Below are 12,549 nucleotides of genomic sequence, written 5' to 3'. Positions count from 1 at the left end.
CCATGCAGAGAAAGCACAACTGTTTCTAGGACTGGGGAAGAAAGAAATTTCTTCTATAGCTCTTTGGAAAAATACACTAAGATATTGTGAACAATAGCCTCTACAACCTATTTACAGTAAATGCAGCAACACATGCACAAAGCTGTGTAACATGTTTAATTCACCAGTAGCCTTGATTCATTCAGTCAATCAAAAAATACTGTGTCAGGAACTGGTTATGACTATGGCACTTATGACTAAAGCACTTTAACTGGCACTGGTGATATAACCAGTGAACAGAAGATAATATCCCTACTTATGCCCTGGTTGGTGTGGCTCTGTGGATTGAGTGCCAGCCTATTACCCGAAGGGTCGCCAGTGTGAGTCCCAGTTAGTGCATACGCCTGGATTGTGGGCCAGGGTCCCCAGTTGGGGCACGCGAGAGGCAACTACGCATTGATGTTTCTCTCCCTGTCTTTCTCCCTCCCTTCCTGAACTCTGTCTAAAAATAAATACATAAAATCTTTTTTTTTTTAAAAAAAGAATATCCCTGCTTATGGAGGTGATATTCTAGTTGGAGGAACAAAAAGGAACGCAAAAAGCATATGTATCAAATGGTGATATATGCAATGATGAAGAAAAACGTAGAGGAAAAGTGTAAGAATTGCTATCTTAGAATGGTCAGGGAAGACCTCATTAATATTAAAATGAGGGATTGAGCCATGTAGAAATCTGGGAGAAAAGCATTCCAGGCAGAGAGAACAGCAGGTGCAAAGAGAAGGGACGGTGTGAGGTGTCTCTGAGGAACAAGCAGGCTAGGTTGGCTGGAGCAAAGTATATAGCAGCCAAAGAAATGGGAGGCAGATGAGGATGAGGCCAGATCACATAGCAACTCACAGAAAATTGTAAGGATTTTGGATTTTATTCCTTGTGAACTGGGAAGCCACTGGAAGTGTCTGTGCAGATAAGGGACATGACCTGACCTACATTTATTCAATAAATATTTAATTGAGCATCGACTATGTGGCATGTTCTATGCAAGGCATTGGGAATGCCGCAGTAAACAAGACAAACATGATCACTGGCAAAATTCATATTCTATTAGAGGGAACCAAAACATAAGTCAGTAAAGAAATAATCAAGTGAGATAACCTTTGATTCTAAGAAGCCATAGGAAAAGAGAGTGAAGAGATAGAGAACAAGGGTAGATCTATTTGTAGGCAAAGGCCTTTTTGAAGTGGAAACATTTAAACTGAGCACTCAGGATTGAGGAGAGTTTAGCTATGTGAAGAGTTAGGGAAGGTCATTCCAAGCAGAAGTAGTAGTAATGCAAAGGCCATGAGGCAGGAAAAGATGTGTATGGTAAGGAATATAAAGGAGGTCAGCATGGCTGGAGTAAGTCAGGGAGTATAGATGGGTAGGCAGGAGCTAAATCATACAAGACCTTGTACTCTAAGAACAGTTGGAAATTGTTGACTCAAAAGAGTGACACAGGTTTACGAAGATTACTCTGACTACATATAGAGAACTGAAAGAAACTGAAGTAGAAGCTCCTGCCCCAAAACATTCATGCACAAAAAGTACTCAGAAGGAATAAATAAAATTGTTAACAGTGACTATCTCTGTGGGCCCTCAGATATTTTTAGACTACATTTATTTACTCATTCAAAAACATTTACTATATTGTTATGTTCTAGCTCTCGTGCTAAACAATGAGGATACAAGATTAATAAACATAGTACCTGGCCTCAAGCTGCTTGAATTTTAGGAGAGGAGTAGGTACATGATTAATGCTAAGTGCCATGACATTTTGCAAGCACCAGGGAGTCACCAGCCTGGGAGTCATAAACAGGAGGGGAAATAGGGAGTAATAGGATGCCTATTACTTGACAGGCTGGCTATTACTTGACAGGATGGCTTTGGATCCTTCCTCCCCTGCCACTGATGGGCTGCTTACCTTCAAGGTGAGATGTCTGTATAAGCACTTCAGAACTTGAGCCATGCTGGCTGTGGCTCGTTCCCGCTCATGGTCTTTAACTGACTGTAACCATGGTTCCATGTGCTATGAAAAATGAAGGGAGCCTACATGATTTGTCAAGGAAAATCTGTGATAGCTCCTTTACTGTGATGGGAAGAAAATGTGGAGAGGGAAGTTCCACATGTCATTACAATGTCTAAAAATATTTTTCTAAATGATAAACTAGTTTTGGTTGGAAATTAAAGTGGTGCGAGGACGAACGAGGCACAAAGGCCTGCGGGGGTGTCCAACCTGTGGTCCACGGGCCGCATGTGGCTCAAGATGGCTATGAATGTAGCCCAACACAAAATCATACATTTACTTAAAACATTATGAGATTTTTTTTGTGATTACGTGTCACAGCGTATTTAATGTGTGGCCCAAGACAACTCTTCTTCTTCCAGTGGGACCCAGAGATGCCAAAAGGTTGGATACCCTGGTAGGGTTATCAGGTGCTCTGGCTTCTATAGGTGCTTATTTTCTAGACTTATTTTCCCTTCATCCCACTTTCTTAAATTATTTATTCTATTCTTTTCTGTGTTTTCAGCTTTCTGAAACCTGCTTTGGAAAGAAAGGAAATTAATTACATGCTATTAAAGAACTCTGAGGATGGGGGAAATTGCATCTGCCTGCAAAAGTCAGGGAAGGATTCATGGAAAAGATAATATCCATCGATAAAAGTTCCATAAAGAAGAAACGACTTGAACTAAGCTGCCAAGGCAGGGGAGTACATGGTACAACTGGATAAAGGAGATAAACCCAATTTGCCTGGAGTGTTGATATACAAAAATAAGAGAAATGAGAAATAATGTTAAGGTTGATTTTGGCAAAGATAAATGTCCATCTGTATTTATGCACGAATGATTAATAATAGTTTAAAGGGTTACCCCTTTCCAGGGTATCTACATCTTGAAAAGGGCCAAGAGAGCTTGCTCACATTACTTGCTGAATTTATAATCAATGAATGGCAGAGTCAGAACTTGAATCCAAGTCGGACTCAAAACAGATAGCTGATACTCTTATCTATTATCCTATCTCTCAGGACTTAATCCTGCCACATTTTCTCCTTCCACTTTCACCAGTTAATATAAAGTTTCCCATTCTCTTGATATCCTGTTTACCTTAAAAATAATGTCAAAATTTTCCAAATGTGGGTCTTTTACCACCAAACTCTGGAGCATCTCAGAGAACACCTGAAATGTCTGCCTGTAGAGACACTGAAAAGGCACAAGGATAAGTGATGCCCCCCCCATATGAAGTTCCCCAATACTGTACACTTTTCAGGCTCTCCTCATTATCTTGCAGAACTTTACTTAACATTGCAGAACCAGTAAGAAAGTACTGGTAGACAGTCTGTGAAACAATATATATTTGTATTACGCGGACAGTTCAACATTACTGGGAACACAGTTAACTGATTCTAACTACATTTGGGGAATTACTTAGGGGAATCAAAGTGCTTTTAAAGTTTGACTTGTGACTCTTTCTGATGTCTTGAAAGGAAGGGGAATAAAGTCCCCTTTGGCAAGTGCTTTACCAACCAGTTTACTAGTGGCAGAAAGAAATCAAGGCCTTTGTTCTTCCTCTTCTCTCTGCCTGGAAGATTCTCCTCCGGAGATATCCACACTCTGCCTTTTCAACGGTCACCTCATCAGGAAAGCCTCCCCTGACCACCTTAGGTAAAGAGCCCCATGCCTCCCAACCACAGAATTCTCTAGCCTCTTTCCCTGCTTTATTTTTTCATAGTACTTGTTACCACCTGATACCACATTTAGCAGCGGTTCGTTTCTCTGCACTAGGGTGCAAGCTCCCTGGATTGGAGAGTGTACTGCTACATTTCTGTTGCTTACCATGATGCTTAGCACGTGGTAACCCTAAATACCTGGTAGGTGTACGAAAGCTCTGCCTTATTTTAAATCCAAAAGAAACAAAAAAAGAAATGAAGGGGAAAAGAAGACAAAAGGGGAAAAACATGCTATTTAATTTAACCACCTATTCTATTCACCAGACTTGGCTTAAGTGGTTTTTGGCTAGTTCTAAAAAAATCAAACACACTCTCTAGTGGCCAATAGCAGCTGACCCGGGGGATGGCAAGTTATTTAAGTGTGAGTTACCTCTGAGTTGCTGGACCCACTTGGCATGATTTCCTGCAGTTGGGTAAGAGTCTTTTCAGAGGGCAGAGTGATTATACTTTTGGTGATAAGGCTGAACAAGTCAACTCGATCTTCAGAGCCAAACAACAAATGGATATCTTGGTAACTAAGAAAAGACAGTTTGGGATAGCAAGCTGGGAAGTGTTTGACTTGACACTGATAAGCAGAGATCAAAGTAGCCCAAAAGGAAAGGATCAGTGTATCATTCTGATGGAAGAGATAAATGGACTGCTTGTCAGTGTATTTAGATAACATCTTACAAAAGGCTAGAGAAAGAGTTTTGGGCTCCGAGCCTCCATCCTTCTCCCCTTACCTCCCCCACCTACTCTCCAGGAGGTCACTGGGGTGACGTCCTTCCAGGTTTTCCTCCAGTTCATCCATGGAAGAGAAGCCTGCTATAGTCTAACATAGTAAAGTACAATTTTTCAAAGATCGTGCTTTTTTGTGTTCTGCTGAGTGTGTGTCTGTTTGGGGAATGGCAGGTTAAACCAAGTTAGAAACCTTTTTAACTAGTTCTAAAGGACTTCTTAGGACCTTTAATCAGATAATGTGCAGTGCAAATCTCCAAAAAAGGTAAACAGAAGACAGCCCTACCAAATTTCTTGGTCTGTGGAACTCTGTCATGAAGCAGAAATAGTAGCAACTTTCCACTGAATATACTTTGGACAAAACTGAACTCTAAGGAGTTCCAATCGGGTCTTGCAGATACAAATGGTAGCATGTACGAAATCAAAGTTCTTATACAAAAATATAGATTTGGCTCCCACAGCTCTATCTAAATAGTTTTGAGAAGTTAAAAATATGGAACATGTCAGTTGATGTGGCTATTGGCCCTGAATGAAGTTCCATGATGCATGTGTAGAGGGCATATGGATGTCACCTGAGGTCAGTGATGGTGACAAAGATGACCTGGCGCACAGGGCTGAAGAGAGAGTGCAGGGGCTCCTCTTCCACCAGAATCTGCAATGAGAGGGAAAGAACTTTGGGAGAGAGTGGCGAGAATGCGCCAAGTCATTAGGCCAAATGATGAGATGTGTGGATAGCCTGCAAAAACAAGAGCAGGTCCTTCAGAGGGCTCCGCTCCACAGCTCCACAGGACTGGCAGCAGGACAGTGGCGAGGCCAGGAGTTTATCCTCTGGAGCCAGACCCCGAGGCCTGGCTCTGCTTCTTACTAGATCTTTGAGCTGACACAGTTATTCACCTCCTGTTACCTGTTTCCTCATCTGTAAACTGAGGTTAACAGTGCTACTTATCTTCCTAGGGTAGTTGTAAGCACTAAATAAGTTAATTCATAATACCTAGAAGCCCTCAAAAACTGTTAGACAGTGTCTGTTATTCGTTATTTTTATTACTAGTGATTATTTCCAGTTTAGGCATCCTAACTCCTCTTTCTACTAAACCAGCCATCTCTAATATAGCGTCTAATATTATTTTAAGTTACTTGTCCTAGAAAAGGAGTACCCCTGAGTATTTCTCCTCCATGCATAGATATTAATATGAGAAAAGGATAAGGGAATCAACAACATAGGTTACACCATTAAAACATTTGTTAGCTAAGTCACCGAATTTGTATGGTTCCGATAATTTGTGATAAGGTCACAATACTTACATATAGGATATGCACAATGTCTGCGATGTGGCTGTGAATGAACGATTCTGTGGTTTCATCAGGTAAAGTTCGGCTGAGAGAAGACAAAGATCTCAGGAACGTCAGCTTCTCGTTTTCAGTCTGAATTTGTGAAAAAACCATAAAAACTCAATTACACATTATAATCCCACTTGGTATTTATACAGGGCTTTTGAAGTTTCTTGGAGTGTTTTAAACATCTGACATCTCATTCAATCTAGTATGTTTTATTATGAGGGATGAATAAGTTACAGAGGACTGAAATTCTTTGTCCAGTGGCCCTGCTTGGGTTTGTGACCTTGTCTTCCTGCTCAGATAGATTTCTAAGTGCTCCCTAATGGCTTTCCTCACCTTTAGTCTGTTTCCTCACCGACCCACCCTGTATCAGACCCACTGCTGTCTGATTAAGATTCCTAAAGGTGACCTCTGATGCTGTTACTTTTAGCTCTCTTGACGTCATTAAACATTCATTATTTTGAGTCTTTACAGTTCCTATTAAGAAATGCAAGTTCTGATTTGAAGAATAAAATCTCTTTATATTATCTGTTTTTGCTAAATATAAAGCCACAAATTGTCATAGAAACTTAGAAAAAATAAAGTATGTATAAAGAAGAAAATAAAAGACCGATAATTCCACAATCTTTGAGAAAATGTCTTCCCATCTCCAGCTCCCGCTCCCCTGCAACCCACCCCCCAACCCCCCAACACACACATAGATGGTATAAAACTGGTATAAGCTCTCTGGAAAACAAGTAGCAATACACAGCAAGAAGCTGACTTGACGGCCTCATTCTCTATCACCAGGATTAGTTTAACAATGCAACACTAGGTTTCTCTGCTCTAGTTTTGCCTCTCTCCTATCTATCCCCCAGGCTATCACCAGAGTGATCTTTTTAAAAATGCAAATTTGACCAGGTAACTCCTATGAAAAATCTCCCAATAGCACCCATGGAGGTCAAGGCCATTCCCAATGTGACCCCAGCTAATCTTTTCAAGTTCATCTCTCACCTTGTCTGCAGCATTTTGTGTTTTAGCCAAATTAGCTTTTATGCTGCCCTCTCTTGCTTCTGGGCCTTTGCACCTTCTGAATTCTCTACACTTCTTTTTGTTTACTGACTCAAATCCATGTATCCTTTAAGACTTGGATCATACATTCCCTCCTGAAGCAGTGTCAGGTCCTCTTCCTAAGTGTATCCATGAACTCCATGTGTATATTGCTATCATGCCATTTGTAATACTATGACAAAATTACCTTAATTCATCTGCTTCACTGACTGGCTGAAGACTCAGGTTAAGGCAGGAGATGGACTCCATCCCCACCCCCCCACTCCCACCCCTGCCAATTCACAGCAGCAATCCAAGCCCATTATTAATTACAAAGAATCCTCTATGACATGAAGCATAAAGAATAGTCTGAGTCAAAGTGAATACCAAAATTCTGGCTTTAAGTTATTTTAATAAAATTTTATTTGTATTATATATGGAGAAAATGTAAAGCGTGTTGAATTTTCACAAACCAAAAACATACGTGTATATGTGTATATCTAAAGGAAATGAAATCTGGATCTCAAAGAGATATCTGCACTTTCCTGTTCTTTGCAGTGTTATTCACAATACCCAAAATATGGAAACTTAAGTGTCTGTTGATAAATGGCAATCACCTTTGACACTATTATTTAAACGTACCATGCTTCTTTGAGTTTATTAAATATGCTCTGCCCCTTTCTCCCAAAAGGTTGTTAAACACACCATTTTCTACTTCTGTAACACTCACTCCAATTCTAATTTCTGTTTTCTCCTATTCATTCCTCAGATCTGAGCTCAAGAGTTACTTCCTTAGAAATGCCTTCCTTAAGAATATACAAGTGGGACTTCATCAAAATAAGAAGCTTCTGCATGGCTAAAGAAAACATCAGCAAAATGAAAAGGGATCCAACCATATGGGAAAATATATTTGCTAATGATACATCAGATAGAGGTTTGATCTCCAAGATATATAAAGAACTCACACGACTCCACTCTAAGAACACAAATGATCCAATCAAAAATGGGCAAAGGACCTGGGCAGACGCTTTTCCAAGGAAGAGATACAGAGGGCCCAGAGACATTTGAAAGGATGCTCAGCATCACTAGCCATCAGAGAAATGCAGATTAAAACCACAGTGAGATACCACATCACATCGATCAGAATGGCCATCATAAACAGATCAACAGACAACAGGTGCTGGCGAGGCTGTGGAGAAAAGGGAACCCTAGTACACTGTTGGTGGTAATGCAGATGGGTGCAGCCATTGAGGAAAACAGTGTGGAATTTCCTCAAAAAGCTAAAAATGGAATTGCCTTTTGACCCAGTGATTCCCCTGCTGGGGCTATACTCTAAGAATCCCAAAAGGCCAATTCAAAAGAACCTATACACCCCAATGTTCATAGCAGCACAATTTACAATAGCCAAGTGTTGGAAGCAACCTAAATGCCCATCAGTAGATGACTGGATCAATAAATTATGGTACATTTATACAATGGAATACTACGCAGCAGAAAGAAAAAAAGAACTACTACACTTTGCGACAAGCGTGGATGGAACTCGAGAGCATTATGCTAAGTGAAATAAGCCAGGGGGTGAAAGACAAATACCATATGATCTCACCTATAAGTGGAACCTAACCAACAAAACAAAGATGCAAGGAAAATAAGACCAGCAACACTGAAAGAAAGAAGAAACCAACAGAGACAAGAGGAAAGGAGGGAGGGGTAGGCGGGGAAAAGGAAGGGAAGGGTCAAGTCAAGGAACATATATCAAAGACTCATGGACAAAGCCAAAGTGGGAAAGGATTGAGGGAGGGAGGTGGGGGAGGGAGGCAGGGTAAAGTGGTGGGGGTAGGCAGAGACAAACGCATTTGAAAAAATTAATTAATTAATTAAAAAATAAAATAAAGTATTTTAAAGACAGGAAATAAAAAAAAAGAAATGCCTTCCTTTACCCCTAGATTAAGATATATTCTTCTATTATGTATTCTCATAGAATGAATGAATGAATGAATGCATGCTTCACCTAAACAATGGAATACTGTATTAAGTAGGATAATATAGATTTTAGTTATTGACTTAGAAATTTTCTTCTCCCACCATTTCTGATGTTTATTTTTCTATAATTACATTCATTGGTATACATAGGAAAAAAGTCTGAAAATATATATACCAAAATATTAACAGTAGTCATCTTAGGAGAGTGGAATTAAGAAAGATTAACTTTTAATTTTTATTATGGTTTTCTTTGTTTTTATAGTAATTTGATAATTTTTATAAATATAAGTATAAATATAGGTATAACTTATAAATGTATATAAATATATATTACAAATATAAAATAAACAAAAGTAGAAATTTTATAGCTTATAAATTTGTATAAAAAGAAACAAGTGTTTAAAATAAAGTTGGATAACTTGTAAAGATTGCTTGTGCATACCTTTAGCTCACCATTAAAAAACTCCTGGATGGATTCAATCAACTTCTCAATGGTGGCCTCGCTGAAGGGGTCCTCGCTGAAGGGGTCTTCGCTGAAGGGGTCCTCATGGGTCAGGTGTCTGACTCTATCTGTGAGGGATTCCAGAGGGAGGTCAAGAGATGACAGAGATGTCTGAGCCTAATACTGAAAGACAGACTTCAGATAATGCTTCCATACTATGTAAAGTTATATGGTTTATTGGGGAGAACCACTGGACATCAGGATAGACAGGTCCTATTCTCACCTTCACTACTTGCTCTGCCCAAGTCCCTTTCCCTTTATGAGTCTCAGTTTTCTCAATTACAAATTCAATGTTCTCTAAGGGCTTTCTAAGCTACAAAAACCTTTAAGAGTGAACTGTGCCAGAGTGGTTAAGAGCACAAACTTTACACATCAGTTTCAGGTTAGCTGGAATCCTGGCTCTCTCACTTATTAGTTCTATGACCTTCATTAAGTTAATTTGCCTGTTTGGAACCTTAGTTTCTTCACCCATAAAACAGGATTATTGTGAGGACTAAGTGAGGAAATGCAAAACTTATCCCACCCAGTATGTGGCCCACAGTAAGCACTTAAATGGTACATATTCTTCAAATTCAAAAGTTTATGACTCTGTGATGACAAGAGCTTAAAATATAGTAGCAACCCCTTACTGATCTCTTCCCACTTGACCAGGCTGCAGTAAGTGCTTGAGGTATTTTCTTCTTGACCTGGGATGTACTTTGATTAAGACCTCAGGCTCCAGAGTTGGGAATCTTTGCTTTTTTCTAGCATTCTGACCCTGTGGGACCTTACTTTCTCTGGGCCTATTTCTTCATTTCCAAAATGGGGATGATAATAGAACCTACCTTATTTGCTTGATACAGAACTAACACCAAAGAAGTGCTGGCAAATATTATTCCTCTGCTCACTCAGTGACAATAATTATGTGGCGTCATTTTCCTCTTCATGTAGCTTTACATCCTTTTTTCCTGTACGTTGCAATACCAAATACCTATTCCTATTGGGCAAATAGGTTTACTATTTCCCTCTTAACACACCTATTATCTGAGGGATTCTACCACTCAATTTTTATAGCCTCTCCTGCAAATTCCTCCCACTGCCTTCCACATTCTTACCATCTGGTAGAAGCCATGTTCTTGTTCACTTCTTATCTTCGCACTGGATTTCCTTTGCTTGCATGTCTCCCTTTGTTCTCCCCCACCTTCCCTTACCTCTTGTTGCATATCGAACTCCTACTTGTCCTTCAGGGCTCAGCTCCAGGATGCTTTTCTTGAATACCTCTTTGGCCATTTTGGCTAAGCATCCTTCTAGCTACGAATGAAGCTCTCTATATTTGCTCCTTTCCCTTACCTCTATCACCAATCACACATATTACACTGAGGTTCAGTCATTTGTTTATCTATGAGTATACTGTGTTCTTTTCACTGCTGTATCTCCAGAAGCTAGATCAGTGTTTAGAGCACAGGAGGGCTTCAATAAATATTTGTTGAATGAATGTAGAAACAAATGAATGTAGTTCATCAAACACACCATAATCTTTCCTGTCTCATGCAAATGCTGTTCCACCTATCAAAATGCTTTTCCCTCTACTTCTCACATGAGTTGTTCTTTCATGTCCTTGAGACCTCCTTTAGGTTTAAATAACACTTTCTCAGACAGGTGTTCTCTAACAAATTATGGTTTAAATTGGGTTCCCATCCCTGTAATTTTTGGCTCAGCCCCTTTTTTAATTATTTTGTAGTGTTTACTACATCTTATAATTACTTTATTTATTGTCTCTTTACTTATTTTGGTCCTCAGCACTATGATGTACAACTGTGAGGGTACAGACCATGTTGGTCTTGTTCATTGTTTATGCCCAGTAATTGGTACTTAATGTTTGTGGAATAAATGAAAGAATTACTCCATAGCTCAAGCCAAATTTCACCCACATCTACCTTTCCCTTCTCAGAATCCTTCTTGCACTACTCTGTGCAAGTTGGCAGGACTATTTGTCTCAGGACCAAGTTTAGTTTCTTGTATGACTAGAATAACATTTTATCTCATTTTGCCAACCATATTCCAAGGTCTTAAAGTCAGGGATCAAATTCGTTGTCAAAGTCTAGTTGAGGGCTGGTCACCCAGCCATCTGACTTGAAAAGAGATGCCCCTTCCCTTTTCCTTATCCTTTTCCCTGTTCACCTGTATGTTCAAGGCTACTTGGACTCTTTTGAATATCCTCTAAGTTGCTCAGCTGCAAATCCACGCTTCCTGAATCACTGTCAGAAGCATAAGGAATCACTACTTCTTTCCAACTACAGATCCTAGGAATAAAGAGGGGATTAGAAAAATTAGTTTTTCAGGACTGCTTCTGTATCATCACTCAAGTAAAAACTTAAATGTCACTTTTTCAGAGGCATTTATTGATCACCAATCTAGGTTCAGCAGCCTCTCCCCACCCTAGTCCTACAGATATTTTGTTTTTTCCATAATATTTAATGATTACCTACAATTATCAAGTTAGTTTGTGTTGTTTATTGACTGTCTCCCATTAGACTATTAGCTCCATGAGGAGGGAAATCTTGTCTACATGATCATAGTTGTATCCCCAGCACTTAGCATATTGTCAGCCTCATGGGGAGTGAAAGGGTAGGTAAGAAGTACTACACCACTGCTAAAAAGAGGCTGAGATAGAATATGCCCCCCCCACCTCCCTCAATTCCTTACCCCTTCTTTTCTTTCTATAGCACATGACATCTTCTAATATATGATTCACTTATTTATGATACTGGTTTTGGATAATAGTTTTTCAAACACTAGAAAAATATGCCTTCAAGTTTTTGTGCTATTCACAATGTAAAGTCTATAGACATGACACATTTTTAAGTTTAATCTCCATTAACATTTTATCCACCATTAGGTTTAGACACTAACAAAGCAATAAACTGTTAACCTAAAAATAAAATGCCCTTTCAAATTGAGAGGCAAACAAGTATTTATTTGAGATCAGTAAGAATAGCTACTTGGGAATCAACTCAGGTGGAAGCTCAAACCATGTTGCAATTAGGAGACAAAGGCAATGAGTATTTATGAGAAAGGGAAGGGGAACAACTACATTAATAGAAGGGAAGCATTTCTATTGGTGAAGATAATATAGTGACGTTAATTCTAAACAGTGTTTTTAATTTTCAGTCAAGTGTCATCAGTTATAAAAATTGCTTTTTTTTGTTATTTTTGCAAACAGTTCTTTGGGACATAAAGTTGTGCAGAAGTTATTTTGCTCTCTTT

The 12,549-nt window shown here is 39.3% G+C and overlaps 1 protein-coding gene across 1 annotated transcript in view; it reads right to left on the bottom strand.

Annotated features, from left to right (window-relative positions):
- The window catches only part of MROH8 (maestro heat like repeat family member 8), a 36,325-nt gene that overhangs the window by 21,752 nt on the left and 2,024 nt on the right, over window positions 1-12,549 (bottom strand). The window contains exons 2-9 of the mRNA XM_054573783.1: window positions 11,464-11,585; window positions 11,214-11,215; window positions 9,244-9,414; window positions 5,760-5,879; window positions 5,030-5,109; window positions 4,111-4,255; window positions 3,118-3,213; window positions 1,937-2,041 (exon numbers count right to left, since the gene is read on the bottom strand). Of these exons, the coding sequence (XP_054429758.1) occupies window positions 1,937-2,041; window positions 3,118-3,213; window positions 4,111-4,255; window positions 5,030-5,109; window positions 5,760-5,879; window positions 9,244-9,414; window positions 11,214-11,215; window positions 11,464-11,585 (841 nt within the window). The remainder of the gene's footprint in view (window positions 1-1,936; window positions 2,042-3,117; window positions 3,214-4,110; window positions 4,256-5,029; window positions 5,110-5,759; window positions 5,880-9,243; window positions 9,415-11,213; window positions 11,216-11,463; window positions 11,586-12,549) is intronic.

Source organism: Pteronotus mesoamericanus, unplaced genomic scaffold (assembly GCF_021234165.1).
Source record: "Pteronotus mesoamericanus isolate MK-2021 breed Mesoamerican mustached bat unplaced genomic scaffold, CSHL_Meso_final contig_25, whole genome shotgun sequence".
In the NCBI taxonomy this organism is placed as follows: Eukaryota; Metazoa; Chordata; class Mammalia; order Chiroptera; family Mormoopidae; genus Pteronotus; species Pteronotus mesoamericanus.
This window is presented reverse-complemented; position numbering and strand designations above follow the sequence as displayed.